Source organism: Pristis pectinata, chromosome 14, assembly GCF_009764475.1.
Source record: "Pristis pectinata isolate sPriPec2 chromosome 14, sPriPec2.1.pri, whole genome shotgun sequence".
Lineage (NCBI taxonomy): Eukaryota > Metazoa > Chordata > Chondrichthyes > Rhinopristiformes > Pristidae > Pristis > Pristis pectinata.
This window is the reverse complement of record NC_067418.1, coordinates 48,267,337-48,288,042: the sequence shown is the minus strand read 5'-3', so window position 1 is coordinate 48,288,042 and position 20,706 is coordinate 48,267,337. Positions and strand designations below refer to the sequence as shown.

Here is a 20,706-nt window from a genome sequence, read left to right as displayed (position 1 = left end):
GTGATTTGGCGACTCATTCTGGGAGCCAGCTCACGCACACAGCGAAAACCTTCTGCACGCTTCTGCCTGCCCGGCACTGAAGAAGCCATTTGGCCCATCACCTTTGTGCTGGGTAAGAAACAGCCGCTCTTTCCGACTCGACGTGAAGCCACGGCACTTGTGCTCATCCAGCTGTTCTGTGATGTGGTGTCTGGCTGCGCAATCCTTCCGGGCAGCTTGGTCTAACCCTTCCCACTGGTCGGCTCAAACCATTGCGATTGGTTCCCGATCTCTACCCCGGCGTCCTATAACTCCGCACGACGTCGCCCGTGTAGATCTGTGCGGCAAGCCAGGCCACGCCTGCTGAACGGGTCACTTGCTCCGAACCTCGGCGGCCTCACAGGGAGTTGGCAACCCCGCCTCCGCGCGGACTCCCTCCGTCGCCGAGACAGTGGCTCTGCAATAATCCTCACGATGGCGTGGGTGGAGGAGAGGGGCGTGGTCTAAAGCTTGCTGTCAGGCTGCTGTGTGTGGAGGTGCAGAGGGGGTAAAGGAAGGTCTCTCCCACATCAGGCTGTGAAGACGGACGGAAGGAATTAGCAGTTGGCATCCTCCGACTCTCAGCTTGCAGAGTTCAATATGGTCGGGACGGGCTAGAATCTTAAAATTCGGGACTTGCCGGTCAAGTGGCTCAGCAAGCAGGCGATCGATACCTGGGCAGGGTCCACAACTAAAGCCAAGGGCCACCTTGAGCACTGGGGTGAGAAGTGTGTATGTGTCCAGGTCAGAATGTAAGTATTTCCCCAAATACCCCAAACTTCTGTCCTTGAGTACACTCAACGTCTGAGCCCCTTCAGCCCTCGAGTCGAGGACTCCAAAAATTCATCCAGTGAAGAAATTTCTCCTCGTCTCAGTCTTGAGTGGCCAACCCCTTGCACTGAGACTGTGACCCCTGGTTCAGGATACCCACCCCCCCACCTCCCTGCACCAGGGGAAACGATACCCCTGTGTCTGTCCCGCCAGCCGCTGAAGAACTTTGTAAATTGATTATATATTTGTAACTTACTGTCAGACCTGTTATTGTAGCTTCCCAATATTCCTCATCAACTCTCGATTGCTGTGTTTACATTTTAGACCCTGGTTTCAGATCGATGTTAATCTGCTATCACATTATGATCACTCTTCCCCCTCCCCCATACCCCTTAATTACAAGATTATTAGTTAATTACTTCAGCAGATCCCCCAGCACCTTTTGTGTATTGCTCCATTATTTTCCTACTTGTTTGCTTCACCCACGCATTAACCTTCAGTGCTTTATGTAGAAGGACGTCAACCTTTGAACATCAACATTAGCTGATCTCTATTTAAAGAAAAATATTCTGCTGTTTGCATCAAAGGAAATAACTCCACATTTTTTCCCCCATTACATTGCACCTGCACACTGGCTCAGCTTCATACACCCTTGAAACTTTGTCCACGAGGGAAAAACTTGCTTTGCCTTCACAGGTCTACCGTGTCCGTGACAGCATGGACCACCATACTGGGCACCTGTGCTCCAAATCTTGCTGCATATCTAGCCAAGCCGTCCCAGTGCAATCACAGTGTATTCCGTGGCGTTTAAAAGGATGCGAGGCAACACACAAAATTCTTACAAGGCTGGATGCAGAGAGGGTGTTTTCCCCTGGCTGGGGGAGCTTGGGGCCAGGGACCAGGGGAAATCACTTCATGTAGACAGTGGTAAATCTTTGTGATTCTCTAATCTGGAGGACTGTGGAAGCTCGGTCACTGCGTTCACTGCTAGACCGTGGGGATGGTGCAGAGCCGTGATCTCGACAAATGGTAGGGCAGGCTCAAAGGACTCTTCCTCCAGCTATTTCTGGTTTCTTGCATTCAACACTGGCATCTACTGGACAATGTGGAATATTGCCCAGCACTGCTCACAAAAGGCAGGGACTGATCCAATCTGGCTAATTCTCGTTCAGTCTATCCTTAACCATCACAAATGCAGTGGGAGCTGCCTTTGACCGTGCCATCAAGCAGCACCTACCAATAACCTGCTAACCTGCCAGTTTTCCCAGTTAATTAGGTAGAATTGTTTACCTGAAATTATTGTTAAGTCAAAGTTGAGTTTATTGTCACATGCACAAGTCCATGTGTGCACAGGTGCAATGAAAAACTTACTTGCAGCAGCATCACAGGCACATAGCATCAGATAAGCAGCTTTCACAAGAAAAACATAAATTGTACACAATTTCTATAAGAAAGAACACAATTAGAACAAAAAAAAGTCAATTTTTGTGCAAAGTGGTCATAGTGTTCCTGAACTGTAGCGAATAAGGTTGTACAGGTTTGTTCAAGAACAGAATGGTTGAAGGGAAGTAGCTGTTCTTGAACCTGGTGGCGTGAGGACTTCAGGCTTCTGTACCTCCTGCCCGATGGGAGCTGCGAGAAGATGGAATGGCCCGGATGGTGGGGATCTTTGATGATGGATGTTGCCTTCTTGAGGCCGGGCCTCCTGTAGGGGGAAGCAGGGTTGACCTAACAGAGTATATGGAATTATGAGAGGCATAGATAGAGTCCTTCAAGCTGGTAGAGGATTTGGAAGGTGCTGTCTGAGGAGTCTCGGTGAGTTGCTGCAGTGCGTCCTGTAGATGGTACAAACTGTGTCGGTGGTGGGGTGAGTGAATGGGTGCGGTTGGGGTGCCCATCGAGCGGGCTGCTCTGTCCTGTGTGGTGTCGAGCTCCTCGAGTGTTGTTGAAGCTGCACTCACCCAGGCAAGTGGAGAACGTCCCATCGCACTCCTGACTTGAGACATGTAGATGGTGGACAGGCTGTGGGGAGATAATAGTCTGGTAGGTCTTCTCTCTTCTACTGCCAATGCATTACCATCTCTCCTTAATTTAGGAGACTAATACTGTACCCACTACCCCAGCTGCAGAGTCACCAGTTCCCCTAATGACATGTTTTATTTGCTGTCATTTTTCCCGGTTGTTTAATCTACATCTTTCTAATTGACTTCTTCCATTTCCATTGACCTGGAGCCTAGAGCCCTGCACTGAAGCCGAGGAACCTACTCTGTATGTTGGCTTCTGACCAGGTGTAACTCCCCTGAAGGTTTTGGGTTCTGGCTTAGAGCAGCTCAGGAGTTTGATGCCAAATGGGTGGTGGCTGGTTTAGGCAGGCATGAGCCAGAGCAGATGAGGGACTTGACCCAGGAGGGGAGGGTGTTAATTTCAAGATGCTGCTGGTCCGAGCCAGGGAGCGGTACTCAGCCAAGGTGTGATACTCAGCCAGGGAGCAAGTCAGTGGGACTGGGAGCACAGTGTGCCCATCCTGACAGTTAGCTCTCCTTTATTAACAGTATCCATTAATTTCTTACTGTTTATGTCCAGAAATTGGGCTTTGTGGTTGCTGGACCTGTAGTGTGATCAGTGCTACACACAAGTTCCTCCTGCAAAAAAAAATCCCCAAAATTGGCCGTAAACACTTTCAGGAAAACATTGGAGAGGTTTCCACCCAGACCGTTGCTGTAAGACAGGACCCGTGATGTTTTATGATGCCTCTGCCACTGAAAACTAACTTGCATCTCTCTTTCCCAGTTCTGATGGTCTCAGACCGAAATGGTGACAGTTTCTCTCTGCAGGGATACTGCCTCCACTTGTCAAGCGTTTCCAGCATGGTCTGTTTTTATGACTGAAAGGTCACAAATGCTGTGGGCGTCCGGTGACTGGTCCCGTACTTCAGGGGACCAGGAGATTTGACAGGGGTGTTTTCCCTGGAGCATAGGAAGCTGTGGGGTGACCTTATAGAGGTTTATAAAATCATGACGGGCGTGGATAAGGTCAGTCTTTTTCTCCCCTAGAGCCGGGGAATCTAAAACCAGAGGGCATAGATTTAAGGTGAGAGGGGAAAGATTTAAAGGGGATCTGAGGGGCAAGTTTTTCATACTGAGAGTGATGGGTGTGTGGAACAAGCTGCCAAAGGAAGCCGTAGGTATGATTATGACACTTGAAAGACACTTGGACAGGTATGTGGATAGGAAAGGTCTAGAGGGATATGGGCCAAATGGGACTAACTCAGGTAGCAGAGATGTTGGGCAGAAGGGCCTGTTTCCTTGCTGTGTAACTCTGTGAGAAAGAGTACCTGGACACAGTGGCAAATGTCAAAATGTGAAGGAACAGTGCAGATATTTCACAGTTTGAGCAGATGTCAGGGTGAGATCTGTAGACCTGTGGAAAGGGCCTAATTCAAACTGACACTCTCACACATCCACGCGTGAAAACGCTCACAAACACACGTTCTCGCACCGAGGGGAGGGGGGGGCAGAGGCTGAGGGGCTGGGTGTGGGCATCTGCACACTGGGTTCACCGTGTCTGAGGCCACAGCCCCTCCTCAGGGCAGCAACATGAGTAGTGTGTCACAAGAGCAGGATTCTCAAAGGCTTTCTGCAAGGTCCATCACACAGGTCAGAGCACACAGAACTGGTCAACGGACAAGACACCAAAGTGGGGGAATAGATAGGTCTCCCCCAGGTTGGCTGGTGGGGCACTGCGAGGATGGGTGCTTGTGGCCCCAGCTATTCACAATCCGAGTCTGTGATTTGGGTGTGGGGATCAAACGTCATAGATCCAAGTTCACTGAGGATGCTGCACTAAGTGGGATTGTGAGTCCAGAAGAGCAGGATACAGAGAGGCTTCAAGGGGATATGAGTAAGTGGGTGAGAGCACGGCAGGATGTGGAAAAATGTAAGGTCATCCACTTTGGTGCACAGAACAGAAAAAACAGAGTAATTCTTTTTCAAAGTGGTCAGAGATTGGTTGAAGGTTTAAGGTCCCAAAAGCTAACATGCAGCAAGCAACTGGGGAAGCAAATGGTTTGTTGGCCTTTATTCTGAGTATTTGAGTCCCAAAGTAAATACACCTTTCTATTATACAGGACCTTGGTGGAACCATGTCTGGAGAACGTGTAGTTTTGGTCTCCATCCCCAAGGATCCCATTAAAGGGACTGCAGTGAAGATTTACCAGACTGTTTCCAGGGGTGGCAGATTTGCTGTATCAGGATAGAGCAGACTGGCTCTGTACTCCCTGGGATTCAGAAGAATAAGATTTGATCTCATTGACATTTTACAGATTTGTTACAGGGTTCCACAGGCCAGGTGCCAGGAAGGTGCCTCCCCTGGCCGAGGGCTCTAGAACACTTGGGGGCAGAGTCTCAGAAATAAGGGGCCAGTCATTCAGGACTGAGGTTAGGTCATCATGCGGAGGACAGTGGACTCTTTGGAAGTCTCTGCCCACGGAGAGGAGGCAGATCTGTCACCAAGTCCAAGTCCAGGGATTTCTGCATGTTAAGGGAATCAAGGGATATGGAGGAAAGTAGCACTGAGGTAGAAGGTCAGCCATGGCCCTGATAAACGGTGGATGTTCTGAGCTTGTATCTACAGTCCCATCATACAATTACAGTCAGATTGTGTGCTGATCTCTCAGGCAGGCAAGGTCAGATTGTGAGATGTCTATGCCATACAGTCCGTCAGATTGAGAGGTGGCCCCTACAGACTGCCGGTCTGATTGTGCATTGGACCCTCCAGGTATTTATAGCTGTGATCAGATTTTGAGCTGGCTCTGTCAGACAGTTCGAGTCACTGTGAGCTGGGCCCCACAGCTATAATCTGATTGTAAGCAGGAGTCTCTAGGGTCAGATTGTCAACCAGTCCCTGCAGACAATCTGTCAGATTGGGAATAGTTGCTTCAAGCAGTTATGGTCATATTGTGAAGAGGGGCCAGGGTGCATGTTGAATACTCGGGGCACTGACTGTCAATACTGTGACCCCATTCCTTCTTACAATTGTGACATGGTCCCATCAGACTATTAGGGAGCCCAGTACACGTTCTCACCGCTACTCTCAGGATCTTGGGCCGGTTTCTCAGGTATATGGTACTATTCCCTCGGGCAGTAATGATCACATTTAACTCCCCGAGTGACCAGCACACAATCTGACCGTGATCGAACGATGGGCACTAACTCTCAATCTGACCATCACTGAAGCTGCAAGCTCAGAACAGAAGGAACAGCAGTAGTGCCCACGGACAGCCAGCGTCAGGCCACCAGCTGAGCCCCTCATGTGGGTATACCCAGACTGTGAGCTGGTTGGACAGACCACGGACAGGACCCTCTAGACCAAGATAGATCCGATGGCCTGACTATCCTCATAGGTACATGTAGTCAAAATAAGAGCCTGGGGTCTGATTCACAATGATGCAGTAGATTCTCTTTATAGGATGTTCTTTAAAGTTACTGCCCCAAGGCCATTTGTAAGGAACAAAAAAATTGACCTTGAGCCACAAAGTATTCGGGCAGATGACCACAAACCTGTTGAGCGACGTGGGGGGGTTTAATGTGCAACTTGGAGGAAAGAGGTAGAGACCTGGTCTTGGATACAAGCTGGTTAACTCGTCTTCACGCATAATTCTGCAGCTGCCCCAGAGCCGCTCGACGCTATACTCTGACCGCAGGTCTAGTTAATGCAGACTGCAAGCCAGGTTCCTTTGCACCACCAGGCTGGTTGGGAAAGTGGTTAGAAGCAAATTCCGCAAACCATGGTGAACATTTATAACACTGGTTCAGCCATCACCAGAGAAGTGTGGGCCATTCTGGGGGCCAGAATGAAGTAACCTAAAGTGAATTGAGGAAAACTTTGGGCGTCACACAGCGAGTGGTTAGGGCCTGGACTTGCACGGCCCAGAAGACAGATTCAATTGTAGCATTCAACGGGAGAGGGACTGGTGGGGCTACTGTTACACACGGCCAGTACAAACTCAAATGGGACAAATGGTCTCCATCCTGTGACTCTGCAAATGCGAGCTGGTCATCGGCACAATTTTAAGGGTCTCCGACAGCTTTTAGCCCTGAGTTTGTCTCCCTTGTGGAGTTATTACTGGAACTAAGAGGCAAGCTGTTGTCGTGCTGAGCGGGTTCCCGAAGGGCAGTCACGGACTGCAGTCTCCGTCACAAGGACACACGGCGTCCTCATCTCTGCCACACAGTTAATAGTCCAACTGTTGAGCTTCTGGTTGCATTTGACCTGGTCTCCAACAGAGTCGTCGTCAGACCATGAGCGATAACCTGACCCTGCGGCAGTCACCGAGTCCCAGAGCCAGCTCATTCCCCCCCACGGTCGCAGGACGAGACACCGTTACAGAGGATCCTCTGAAGGTGGGCACAGGATGCTTTTTTTTAAAGCACAAGATGTTTATGAAGAGTACAATATCGTTTTCAGCGTCTCGTGGCTGCTTAGCCCCAATTGTAAAAGTAAACCTTCTGCCACACTGGTAAATAATCCATCAGCGGACCTGGAAAAGAAAGCAGGGAGAGTTTTGGAGCTGGGGTGGGTCATCGTCACAGAGGTCCTCGGCCCCCCCGCCGCTTCTCCATCGTGGTCCCTGTACAACCAAGAATCTAATCAGCTCCCCAACCCTCCAAACCCTCCAGGGCTTTTAGCTTCTTAGGGACCTTGATCCCTCTCGAGGGCCCCACCCACCCAATGTCTTCTCCAAGCCCCAACCTGCAGGGGTGGGGGAGGCAGATACCACAAACACCGACTATACTTACGAGCCACCAATCCTACTCCAGGGATGTGATCGGCAAGCAGACGCAGCAGAAACAGGATCATGGCCCTAAGGGGGTGGGGGGGAGTGGTTGGGGAAGAGAAGGAGAGCAGAAGATGAGACACCCGAGGGCAGGAGCTCGAACCTCGTCCACCCACAGCCAAGAATGAACCGACCTCCCATTAAAAAAAAGAGCACATCACGGACCCTCAATCGCCCTCCCAACTCGAAGGATCCGATGTGCTGGAGACCCATCGCTCCATCAACACTCACTTCTGTGGGAATAGGCCCTGGGACAAACCGTCTCAACACTCCCTCTTGGACGGACAGCCTGTCATGCAGCCCTCTCTCAGATACGTGCATTACCTAGGACAGGGGCCTGTGTAACCCACGAGTAACGGAAGCAACACCCAGCAACAATCCAACTCACTCTGAGTATCGGTCGTAGAAAGGCGACCGCAACAGGTAGTACAGCAGCATGAAGGTCCTCCGGCGAAGCTCGGCTCGCTCTTCAGCCGTCATTGCCTTGGCGTCTTTCAGTAAACTCAAGCTGCAGGGAAGGACACATGGCTGGGCAACGGGCGATGAGCGAGGTACAACAGATCAACGCACCGGGTTCAGTGTGCCGTCCCACCCTCGGAACACAGTGGGGCATTACTGTCAATTTAACCCTGTGAACAGGCAGGTGTGCTGACAGTGGTATAACTCTGCTCCATGAGAACAGTGCGCTGGTGTCAGTGTAACTCTGCCCCAGTAACCGGGAAGCGCGCTGCTATCTCGAGCAACAGAAAAGCTACCACACGTGGCTCGATGACCCACCTTGCAATATCCAGGATTGCTGACACTAGCCATGGCTTCCACGATCTCCGTCCCCAGATACACAAAGTCACAACTGGCACACACAGTTAAGGAATTTAACAGATTTGACCAGAATCCTGGGATATTCAGGGAGAAGAAGGCTACTTCCTGCAAACTGCTGAACGGCTCCCACTGCTTCATTGTACAGTTCGAGGAGCCAGACAGCCTGCTCCTGTACCCCAGTGCCTGGCTCTACTCCCTGAATGGCCCATCCGGTTCCTCATCCAAGGGGTATCGACCCCATTCCCTTGGAAGTCAAAAGCAGCTCAGTGACCAGGCACTGTTCCAGTGCTCAGACCAACAGGCCGTCGGCCTCTCCTGCTCCCGAGGAAGGTCACGGTTACTCTATAGGATACGGTGCACCAAAGGTCGGGCTATGTACAGCGACTCCGCCACCGTCTCCTGCTTGCCAAGGGCCATCGGAGGGTGCTGGGACCTCCCGTCCAAACTCCGGCGTCTCTCCTCCTGAGGAACTCCCCAATGACGGAAATACAGCGTCGGAGCTAAAAATAAGGAGGCCACAGGTTATGCTCTATACAACGCCTTCAAGCCTGGTCTTCGTAGGGAGTGGACAGGGTTTTACCGACAGGTATCCCCTCCATTTATTCGCATACTTGTGCAAAACACAAGTCGTTTTGCAGGTTACATGCTCTTGAGCGGCTTCCACTAGCAGCAGATTGTACTGCAGAACAGCCAGAGGTCCCAGTAGTTGGACCTTCAGTAAGCTGTCTCACAAGGGGTTTATAAACAAACCTAGCCGTCTCCCCCATGAATATCCCGGGATCGGGATAAGATACTGGCCTGAAGATAGGTTATCGAGCAGAGTGGAATAAACAGGCTATTTCTGGTTTGAGAGTCTGCCTGGGTTGCCGAAGGGACCAGTGATGAAGCCTCAGCTGTCCACAATCTATATCAACAAGGGAACCGAGAGCAATATATATGAAATGAGGTATCTTTATTAGTCACACGTACACCGAAACACACAGTGAGATGCATCTTTTGCGTAGAGTGTTCTGGGGGCAGCCCACAAGTGTCGCCGCGCTTCCAGCGCCAACATAGCACGCCCACAGCTTCCTAACCTGTACGTCTTTGGAATGTGGGAGGAAACCGGAGCACCCGGAGGAAACCCACACAGACACACGGGGAGAATGTACAAACTCCTTACAGGCAGCGGCTGGCATTGAACCCCGGCCGCTGGCGCTGTAAAGCGTTACGCTAACCGCTACGCTACCGTGCCTGCCCATATATCCAAAGTTTCTGATGATATAAAACCAGGCGGCAGCACAAACTATAACAGAAGAGGCTCAAGGAGGGGATATGGACAGGTTAAGCGAATGGGCAAGGACGTAACACGTGGAAAATCAGTGTGGGGGAAAAGTGAAGCCATCCACTTTGGTAGAAAAACTGAGAAACATTATTTTGTTAATGGTGAGAGATTAACATGTTCAGGAGCTCCTGGGTGCCCTTTTACACACAACCCAAAGTCAACAGGCAGGTACAGCAACACAGCTGGCAAACAGAAAGGAAAACATTTACTGGGATAAAGATATCTTTCTGAAAGTATGAAGGTCCCTGGGAACATGGCACTTGGAGCGGGCCTATCTCACGATCCAAGGAAGAATATACCAGTGGCAGAAAGAACGCATTGAAAGTTCACCAAACTGGCTCTTGACATGGGACTGAACTGTCCTATGAGGGAGTACACAGACTGGGCCTGCACTCTTTATGAGAATGACAGGTAATTCACCGAAACAAGACTTGGCAAGGTAGATGCAGGGACGGTGTCTGGACTGGAATGTTTAGAACCAGAGGTAAGAACGGAGATGAGAAATTTCTTCACCCAGAGGGTGGCGGATCTTTGGAATTGTCGCTGCACGTGGAGACTCAGTCACCGAGTACGTTCACCATCAAGATCCAGAGATTCTAGGATACTAAACACATTAGGGGAATTGGGCTCATATGAGAAAGTGGTAGCAGGTAAAAGACTGGTCCCGATCAACATATTATGTTCCCTGAAGGACTGGAGTGAACCAAAGAGGTTCAGGTCATCACAGACACCACCACTGTGGTAAATTCCAATGACTTGAATTTAACTTCCCCGGCTGCCGTGATGGCTTTCAAACTCGTGTTCCCGAAATCTTGTATCGAGGATTCAAGTGTCTGGAAGTTAGCACAGAGGCTTCACCATTACACTGGAGTCGTGTGGCGCAAGGAACGAGATTTGGGAGCGGGAGGGGCTCTGGATGAGGAGGACCCATTTCTGCTTGGTGGGGTGTTGGATGTGGAATTTGTCCAATATGGCTAGCATGGGGCTGTTGGCCAGGATGGCCTCCCTCTGTGCCAGAGGACAGTGGATCCTTGACAACAGTGCAGTACCAAGGGAACACTGCACTGGCAAAGTGGAATACTTTGTCAGCACCAAGGGATATGGAAAAGCCCATGACATCTCTACAAAGGGAAAGTTACCCTGTGTCAAAGTACTCTCAAACAGTGGAGACTTAAAACAGCAGCAAGATTGGTCAGGTGGGTCCCACAGGTAGCAGGGTGACAACGAGCAGCTCACCTCTCTACACTGAGGGGGAACACGAGGGACTCTCCTTAAGAGCAGAGCTGTTTTCCTCGTGATCCGGCCAAACATCTCCCCTGTCAAGCAGCATTGCTGAGTCTCACTGGGGAGATGACCCTCCTGACAAGAGGAGCACTCCACACAACTCAGCAGTGGTGTCTCCGGGGCGGGAATGGAACCCCAGTGTCTGCGAGGAGAGGGATTGCACAGAGCCAGGGCTGCCTTCACAGTGGGGAAGGGGTTCATAACACCAGAAGCAATGGTGGGGGTGACTCACTGCGGTCAAGGGTCCGGACTACCCTCCGAGAACGATGCCCGACGAAGGTGGCGCAAGAGCACTGGGACTCTTCAGCTTCACTGCTGGGTCGTGCTGTAACCAGAGCACACAGTTACAGGGGGGGGGCAGGAGAGGGATGATATTTCTTTATTAGTCACATGTACATGGAAACACACAGTGAAATGCATCTTTTGCGTAGAGTGTTCCGGGGGCAGCCCGCAAGTGTCGCCACGCTTCTAGCACCAACATAGCACGCCCACAACTTGCTAACCCGTATGTCTTTGGAATGTGGGAGGAAACCGGAGCACCCGGAGGAAACCCACGCAGACGCACGGGGAGAATGTACAAACTCTTTACAGGCAGTGGCTGGAATTGAACCCGGGTCGCTGGCGCTGTAATAGCGTCGCGCTAACCATGCCCGCCTTCATCGCAATGCAGCCCGACCTGACCCTTCCTCACACCCGCTCCCCTACCTCCCCGTTTCCCTCACCGCTCCGGTCTGCCACTCCCCATCAGTTTCCCCTGCACCCCCCCACCCCCACCCCCCCCCCCACCGTCTCTCCCTTGCACCCCAGTGCCTCACCGTCACCGCCCTCCCTGCACACACGTCTCTCCCTGTCAAGCGGAGCGATGGGCGGGCATGCCTGGATTCCGGCCTTGTACCAGAGCAGCAGCAGGACTCTGAGGATCGCTCTGTAACGCGGGAGGACACCACAGTGGGTTAACGGCAGGATGAGGGATTAGTGGGGGTTGGGGGTCAGGAAAGGAGGCTCGGTCGGGGGGGAGTGGGCGCCCCGGACAGAGCGAGCCAGCCCACCCGCCCGCAGGTGGTCACTTACTTGCACAGCTGGATGAGGACAATGACGAGCCAGCGGCTGCCCTCGCCCCACAGCTTGGCCGAGCACATCTCCGTGAAGACCTCCACGTGTTCCAGCACTGTCAGCCAGGTCATCAGCCGCTGCTGGGGGACAGGCTGCAAGGGGAGGAAGATGGGGACACCGGGTCAGGACCCCAGCACAGCACCGAGTACAAACTGCCACAGCCTGTCCCAGCGTCAGAAACCACCACACCCCCACCACCCCGCCCCCCCCACCCCCGGAACCCAGCCAGTGCCCACGGCAGCTGCGCCCTGGGTACTGCCCCACCACAGCACCACATCCCCCCCACACATCCTGAACACTGGCTCTTCTCCCCCTGCTCCAGGTGCTCTAAACACCAGGCACAGCAACACAGCCCAAGCACTGCCTGGAAGGCTGGCCAGTGGCACCCTCATTGGACGGGGTGCTGAGTACAGGAGTTGGGATATCACGTCACAACTGGATAGGATGTCGGTGAGACCGCACTTGGAATGTGCCTGCAGTTCTGGCCACCCTGCTACAGGAAGGGTGTCACTGAGCTGGAGAAGGTGCAGCAAAGATTCACAAGGCTGTTAGCGGGACTGGCGGGGCTCGGGTTATAAGGAGAGACTGGATAGGCTAGGATTTTGTTTCTTCTCTGGAGCGGAGGCTGAGGGGTGACTTTGTGGAGGTATATAAAATCATGAGGGGCGCAGGTAGGGTGAATGCGCACAGTCTTTTCCCCCCCAAAGTCAGGGAATCTAAAACTATTGGAATTGGTTTATTATTGTCACTTGTACTGAGGTACAGTGAAAAACTTGTCCTGCATACCGATCGTACAGGTCAATTCATTACACAGTGCATTGAGGTAGTACAGGTTAAAAACAATAACAGAATATAGAGTAAAGTGTAACAGCTACAGGGAAGTGCAGTGCAGGTAGACAATAAGGTGCAAGGTCAAACAAGGTAGATTGTGAGGTCAAGAGTCCATCTCGTCGTATAAGGGAACCTTTCAATAGTTTTATCACCATGGGATAGAAGCTGTCCTTGAGCCTGGTGGTACGGTGCCCTCAGGCTCCTGTATCTTCTACCTGATGGGAAAGATTTAAAGGGGACCTGAGGGTCAAATTTTTCCCACACAGAGGGTGGTGGGTGTGTGGAACGGGCTGCCAGAGGAAGTGGTAGAGGCGGGTACAATTACAATGTTTAAAAGATATTTGGACAGGTACATGGATAGGAAAGGTGATGTAGGCCAAACACAGGCAAAATGGGACTAGCTCATAACCTGGTCAGTAAGGACGAGTTGGGCCGAAGGGCCTGCTTCTGTGCTATACAACTTGATGACCACAACACCAGTCCTGGGCCCCCCCGAGTGCCAGTGGGCCGGCAGACAGCAGCATCAGGGCTCCGAGCTGCGAGATCGGCAGTGTAGGGACATGGTGAGTGTTAAGTACCGGCGCCAGGACCAGGGCCATCGACAGCAACCAATGCCACCCTAGCAACAGCACACAAACCCAGTGCCGACCCCGCAGGCAGCTCAAGGACCAGGAATCCAGAAATCCACGTTGAATAGGACAGGGGCAGCAGGTGCATGGGAATGCCACCCGCTGTGTGTTCCCCTGGGGCAGGCACGGTAGTGTAGCAGTTAGCGTAACGCTATCACAGTGCCAGCGACCCAGGTTCAATTCCGGCCGCTGTCTGTAAGGAGTTTGTAGGTTCTCCCTGTGTCTGCGTGAGTTTCCTCCGGGTGCTCCGGTTCCTTCCCACATGCCAAAGATGTACGGGTTAGCAAGTTGTGGGCGTGTTATGTTGGCGCCGGAAGTGTGGCGACACTTGCGGGCTGCCCCCAGAACACTCTACGCAAAAGATGTATTTCACTGTGTTTCAATGTACACGTGACTAATAAAGAAATCTTATCTAACGTAAAAAAAAATACATCACCAGTCCTTCACTGCTGTGGGATCCGAATCCAGGAACCCCCTCGCCAACAGCACCTTCACCAGAGGGACTATGGCAGTTCAAGGCGACAGGCCTTCCTGGGGGGGCGAATAAGAGCGGGCATTGCCGGCGACACCCAGATCCCGGCAGTGAAGGAACGGGTCACCGTTGGTGCAGGGCTCCAGCCACCTCAAACGTGTCCACCCTGAGCAGAGGGGCAGCACCGGCCAGACCAGGCGTCAGTGAGGGTGCACCAACCGCCCCACAGCACCTCGGTGGGTAATGCCGTCACTTAACATACGTTATTACCTGGAATTCAGTCAAAGGATCCAAAAAATGTACACATTAACAAGAGAGCTTTGGAAGGTTGTGATCAGCACACTTTTCAGCAAAGACCCACATTAAATCACCCTGCTGTGGGTACTCCCTCTCCTTACAGCACAGCTGTGGACCACTTACCATCAGCAGCGACTGAGATATCCCCTTCCGCAATATCCCATCGTTCAACAGCACCAGCAGGTTCGATACCGAATACACTGCCAAACAGACAAGAGCTTCAATCATCAGCCACCACGGCAACAACAGACACTCACAACCGTCATTGCGCCGACCGTGGGAGGCAAACCATCAAGTGGCCAAAGGCCTGGGGCCATCAGTGACCCGTCTTCTACCCCAGGGAGACCCAAGATTAGGATTCGTATCACTGGGCTCACAGTGAGCTTCAGGAACGCCCCTGCCTCTCACACATACACCACTTACTTTGATGATCCATCCACTGCAATTGAAGATGGAGGTGTACTCTCTAATTAATCACACTAACTGCATCTCAAGTGATGAGGGAGACTAAGCTGTGTTAGAGTTCCCACATATGACACATAAGGAGAACAGCTTGCAGAAAAGGCACGCATGTGGGTATTAAGTGAGAACTGTAGTGAGCTTGGTTGTAACATTTCGCCTGCAGATGGGCAAGCATTGCAACTAATATGTTATGGCGCACACCATCACTTCATGTTCTCCCACAGCACTATCTACATTGGTTTATTATTGCCACATGTACCGAGATACAGGGAAAAGCTTTTTTGCATGCACCCAGACAGATCACTCCATACACAAATACATTGAGGTAGTAAAAAGAAAACAGAATGAATTGTTGCAGTCATAGAGAAAGTGCAGTGCTGGTAGACAAATAAGGTGCAAGGGCCACGGGGAGGTAGATTGGGAGATCAAAAGTTCACCTTTTAGCGTAACATCATGTTCGAGAGGGAGGGAGATGCTTAGTTCGTTTCAGAAATGCAGACAAATCAGGGTTACATAACATCCTCCGGGCAAAGTCCTCAATCAAACCACCTTCAGCCGCTTCTTCAATGACTATATCCCTTCCTCGGGTCACAAGTGAGCAGAGCCTGGCCCTGACTCGAGACTGTTTAAGATTACGGAGGCCAGGACAGAAATTATGGAGAACAGGACAAGAGGGGATGTTAAGGGAGTTAGTTAATGTGAGAGGGAACATTAGATAAACAGAACTGGAGAAAGCAACAGGACAGAAAACTGACAAATTTGCAGGAGCCGAGGACTCTCAGCCCAAGGTGTCCAGGTAGTGACAGAGGTAGCGGGCACATGGTTGTCACTGTCCAAGCTCCTACACTGTCTGGAGTGGGTCCCACAGATTGGAAGGTAGCAAGTGTAACCTCACCACTTAAGGAGGGATCACAGAGCAGTCAGGCCAACATCGGTAGTCAGGGAGATGCTAGACTGTGTTAAGGAAGTGGTAACATGTCACTGGGGAAACAGTAATGGGCTTGGGCAGAGTCAATAATGGATTCATGGAAGGAACTCGCAATCAACAGATCTATGAGAGGTTGTAACTAGCAGACAAGAGAAAACTAGTGGATGTTGACAAGTCCACAGCCTCCTGCACTGTGCGAGGTTCGACACAAGCTCGAGGAACAACACTTTGTCTCCCACCTCAGCACCTTTCAGCCTTCCCAACACTATGACGGTGGCTCAGTGTTTCTCACTCCATTATTACAGCCTGACCCGCTGGGCACATCCCACAGCCCTGCTGTTAGCAACACATAACTCAGGAAACACAGCACGATCACCTGTAATTGACCCGTCAACCTCCTTGACCTGGTCTCATCCTATCACAGACATTCCCTTTATCCTCGCCATCCCCCACACCACCTTCTCTGCAACTTCAAATTAGCTCTTTAAATCTCCTTCGCAGTTCTGATAAAGGGTGTCAGACCAGAAACATTCACAGTGGCTGCCTGATTTGCTGAGCATCTCCAGCATTTTCTGTTGAAGCGTTTGCTCATGCTTTACAGCCAGTTCTTCACAGCCCTCAGTTCTCCTGATCTAACCTCCACAACTCTGCAGGGTATTGCAGAGATTCACTCCCCACCCACCCCTTCAAGAAGAAATTCCTACACACCTTAGTTTTAAAACGATTGTCCCCTTATCTTGCAACCGCGTCTACTCTTTTGAAATTCTCCCAACTCAATGGCATCTACTCTCTCAATGCCTCCTTCGTATCTTACACGCTCAAATAAATCACCCCTCGTTTTCCTAAGCTACAAGAATCACCCTTGCTCTCAGCGGAAAAACCTGTAACCCAGGGCAACAATAGCTAAGATGAGGGTACATAATTTTAAGGTGATTGGAGGAAGGTATAAGGGGGATGTCAGGGTAGGTTTTTTTTTTACACAGAGTTATGGGTGCGTGGAACGCACTGCCGGCAGAGGTTGTGGGGGCAGATACATTAGGGACATTTAAGAGACTCTTAGACAGACACATGAATGATAGAGAAATGGGGGGCTATGTGGGAGGGAAGGGTTAGGTAGATCTCAGAGCAGGATAAAATGTTGGCACAACATTGTGGGCCAAAGGGCCTGTACTGTAATGTCCTATGTAACCTTAAACCGTCCTTCTGGCCCCGCTTTCAGCCGTGTTTCAGTACGAGCTGAAATACATCTCCGCATATATCAAAGCTTTCAGCTCCCTCAACTGCCCTGCTGACTGAACTGCCTGTGATTTTGGTACAGCCCATCCAGGAAAGTCAGATTCCCTTTCTGACGTTTTCCACCCTTGTATACTCCCCTCTGCCCCTCCCCTCCCCTCCCAACTCAGTCATTTCCCGCCTTCTGTTTCTGGTTTTCAGTGCATCGACATCAACGCACAGTTTCCAACCCCACCAACCGGGCTAGTCTCATGCCTTCCCAACGGCAAAACTCAGCGACCTGTCTGTCCTGGGCCTCCTCCACTGCCAGGGTGAGGCCAAACACAAACTAGAGGAACAGCACCACTAGGCAGTCTGCAAACCGACGGCACGGACACTGAATTCTCCAACGTCATGTAACCCGCTCCTCCCACCACCACCCCCCACCCCCACCTCTGATCCACCCAGGACCCCTCGCGCATCCCCTTCTTTCCAAACCCTTGATTTCCCATCACATCACACCGGGTCTCCCAGCCCCTCCCCGCATTGCTCTACGCCCTCCCCACCCCCCTCACTCGATTCCACGCTCCATCTTCCCCTGCTCTCCGCTTCCATCGTCTGCAGCCCTTTGCTGCCTCTGCTGATTGCCTCCCAGCCTGCCGCTGCGACCACCCTTGTCCCCACCGCCAACTCCGTCGGCCAATCAACCTCTCCTGACCTGTTTCCACCTATCGCCTGCCAGCCCCTTTAACCTCCCCCCACCCCCCTCCCCCACACCTACCCCCCACACCCAGCCCCGTTCCCCCACCCCTCCCACCTACCCACCCCACCCCCTCCCCTCCCACCCACCCCCCTCCCCATCCCCTCCCCTCCCACCCACCCCCCTCCCCATCCCCTCCCCTCCCACCCACCCCCCTCCCCATCCACCCCCCTCCCCATCCACCCAATCTGCACCCCCCACCCCACCCACCTACCCACCCCACCCCCTCCCCCACCACCCACCCCCCTCCCCCACACCTACCCCCCTCCCCATCCATCCAACCTGCACCCCCCGCCCCTCCCACCTACCCACCCCCTCCCCCACCACCCACCCCCCTCCCCATCCATCCAACCTGCACCCCCCGCCCCTCCCACCTACCCACCCCACCCCCCACCCCCCTCCCCATCCACCCAACCTGCACCCCCCACCTACCCACCCCACCCCCTCCCCCACCACCCACCCCCCTCCCCATCCACCCAACCTGCACCCCCCACCCCTCCCACCTACCCACCCCCCTCCCCATCCATCCAACCTGCACCCCCCGCCCCTCCCACCTACCCACCCCACCCCCTCCCCCACCACCCACCCCCCTCCCCATCCACCCAACCTGCACCCCCCACCCCTCCCACCTACCCACCCCACCACCCACCCCCTCCCCATCCATCCAACCTGCACCCCGCACCACCCTCCCCCATCCATCCAACCTGCACCCCCCGCCCCTCCCACCTACCCACCCCACCCCCTCCCCCACCCTACCCACCCCCCTCCCCATCCATCCAACCTGCACCCCCCCACCTCCTCCCCCACCACCCACCCCCCTCCCCATCCATCCAACCTGCACCCCCCGCCCCTCCCACATACCCACCCCACCCCTCCCCCACCCTCAGCCACCCTACCCACCCCCCCCACCCCCACACCTACCCACCCCACCCATCTACCTGTCCCCCCACCTATCCACCCCATTACCCTCCCTACTCCCACCCCTCCCCCACCTCTTTACACTGGCTGTCTCCTCTTCATGCTCTTGGTCCCGATGCAGCGTCTCGTCCCGAAACATCAGCTATCCCTCTCCCTGCACAGGTGCTGCGCGACCCGCAGAGTTCCTCTGCGCTTTGGGTCTTGTTTTGCTGCAGATCCCAACATCTGCCGTCTGCTGTGCCTCAGGGGCGTGAGGTGCTCTGGCTCCAGGGTCACAGGGTGGGAACTGGTGCAACCGCACTGTGGGAGGGGAGCTGCTCCAGCAGGCAGCCAAAGGCCACCTCCTCAGAGAGGGTCAATAAAAGCTGAACATGCAGGAGCCACTCACCACTCTGGACCCTGACACAGCACTTAATGCAGAGTTACTGGCGTTAGTGAAGGGGGTTAAGCTCCCTCACAACCTCCAGCACTGCGACTCATCTATTGTCATACCTACCCAGCTCGGAGAGTTCATGCGAATCAGCAAATCGGCCTGCAGAGGGAGAGAAAACACCGACGTTTAAACTCTTCCAATGACCAAACTCAGCAAAGCCTCAACCACCTCCCAACAGGAGAACCGCGTGGAGAATTGGGAACTTTTACTCGCTGTATGACAGCGAAGCGATTCAGTGCCTCAGTTATGATCTTGTAGAAACCCAGTGACCTGTTGCTCTAGATTCCCCCCAGGGCTCACATAATTGGAAGTAAGATTCCAGTATCGGGGGGGGGGGGGGGGGGGGGGGCAGGGAGAGAAAGGATGCATGGGGAGGGGGGGGGAAGAGGGCAGGGGGAGGCGGTGTGCAGAGGGATGGGGAGGTCCAGAGGGAGGGGGAGGAGGGTCCGGAGAGAGGGTCCATAGAGGGGGGAGGGGGGCTGCTGGGGAAGAGGGGGGAGGGAGGGGAGGGGGTAGGGTGCGGGGGGGGGGAGGATGCAGAGGGAGGGCAGGGTAGAGGAGGGAGGGGGGACGGTGCAGGCGGAGACGGGAGGGGAGGGGAAGGGAGGGGTGAGAGAGAGGGGGGGAGGACGGAGATGGGGGAGGGTGCGGGTAGGAGGGTGCAGAGGAGGGGGGTGCAGGGGGAGGTTGCAGAGGGGAGAGGGGGAGGAAGGGAGTGGGGAGGAGGAGGGGGGAAGGGGAGGGGGGGGAAGGGAAAGGGGGGAAGGAGGAGGGGGAGGGGAGGGGAGAGGAGGGGAGGGGGAGGGGAGGGGGGAGGAGGGGAGGGGAGAGGAGGGGAGGGGAGGGGAGGGGAGGGGAGGGGAGAGGAGGGGAGGGGAGAGGAGGGGAGGGGAGAGGAGGGGAGGGGGAGGGGGGAAGGAGTGGGGAACAGGAGGGGGGGAAGGAGGGGGAAGGGGAAGGGGAGGAGGGGAGGGGGAGGAGGGGAGGGGGAGGGGAGGGGGAGGGGAGGGGGAGGAGGGGAGGGGGAGGGGAGGGGGAGGGGGAGGGGGGAAGGAGGGGGGAAGGGGGAGGGGAGGAGGGGAAGGAGGGGGAGGGGAGGGGAGGGGGAGGGGAGGGGGGAGGGGGAGGGGGGAGGGGGAGGGGGAGGGGAAGGAGGGGGAGGGGAAGGAGGGGGAGGGGGGAAGGGGGGGAGGGGGGAAGGAGGGGAGGGGGGAAGGGGGGAAGGGGGGGAGGGGGGAAGGGGGGGAGGGGGGAAGGAGGGGAGGGGGAAGGGGGAGGGGAGGGGGGAAGGGGGAGGGGAGGGGGAGGGGAGAGGGGGAGGGGAGGGGAGGGGGAGGGGAGAGGGAGGGGAGAGGGGGAGGGGAGGGAAGGGGAGGGGGGAGGGGGAGGGGAGAGGGGGAGGAGGGAGGAACGGGAGGAGGGGGAGGGGAGGGCGGACGGACCGGCGATGAGGTAGGAGGCGGTCCGCACGCCGCCCTCCAGCTGCGCCGCCCCCGCCGGGCTCCCCAGCACGAAGTCCCGGTACCGCCGCAGCAGCCGCCGCATCGCCGCCACCAGCGCCTCCATCGGGCTTCCGAGCCACTGAGCCCGCCCACGTCCC

At 54.2% G+C, this 20,706-nt stretch overlaps 1 protein-coding gene across 1 annotated transcript; it reads right to left on the bottom strand.

Annotated features, from left to right (window-relative positions):
* Positions 1-4,356: 4,356 nt before the first annotated feature.
* Positions 4,357-20,706, bottom strand: pex16 (peroxisomal biogenesis factor 16). The gene is made up of 11 exons (XM_052029102.1): positions 20,549-20,706; positions 19,170-19,205; positions 14,517-14,593; positions 12,123-12,256; positions 11,867-11,976; positions 11,284-11,376; positions 8,797-8,943; positions 8,402-8,474; positions 8,013-8,132; positions 7,587-7,651; positions 4,357-7,327 (listed from the first exon to the last, which is right to left on the bottom strand). Exons 1-11 carry the CDS (start codon positions 20,670-20,672, stop codon positions 7,269-7,271), a joined length of 1,038 nt encoding a protein of 345 aa, XP_051885062.1. The 5' UTR covers positions 20,673-20,706; the 3' UTR covers positions 4,357-7,268.

What these genes read in the sequence shown, in the direction of transcription:
- pex16 (XM_052029102.1), bottom strand. Translation starts at nt 20,672, where the DNA reads ATGGAGGCGCTGGTGGCGGCGATGCGGCGGCTGCTGCGGCGGTACCGG. An exon ending in GCATGAACTCTCCGAGCTGG is followed by an intron (nt 14,594 to 19,169) that starts GTAGGTATGACA and finishes TCTGTTTGGCAG; the next exon opens with TGTATTCGGTATCGAACCTG. An exon ending in AGCCCGACCTTTGGTGCACC is followed by an intron (nt 8,475 to 8,796) that starts GTATCCTATAGA and finishes TGTGTGTGCCAG; the next exon opens with TTGTGACTTTGTGTATCTGG.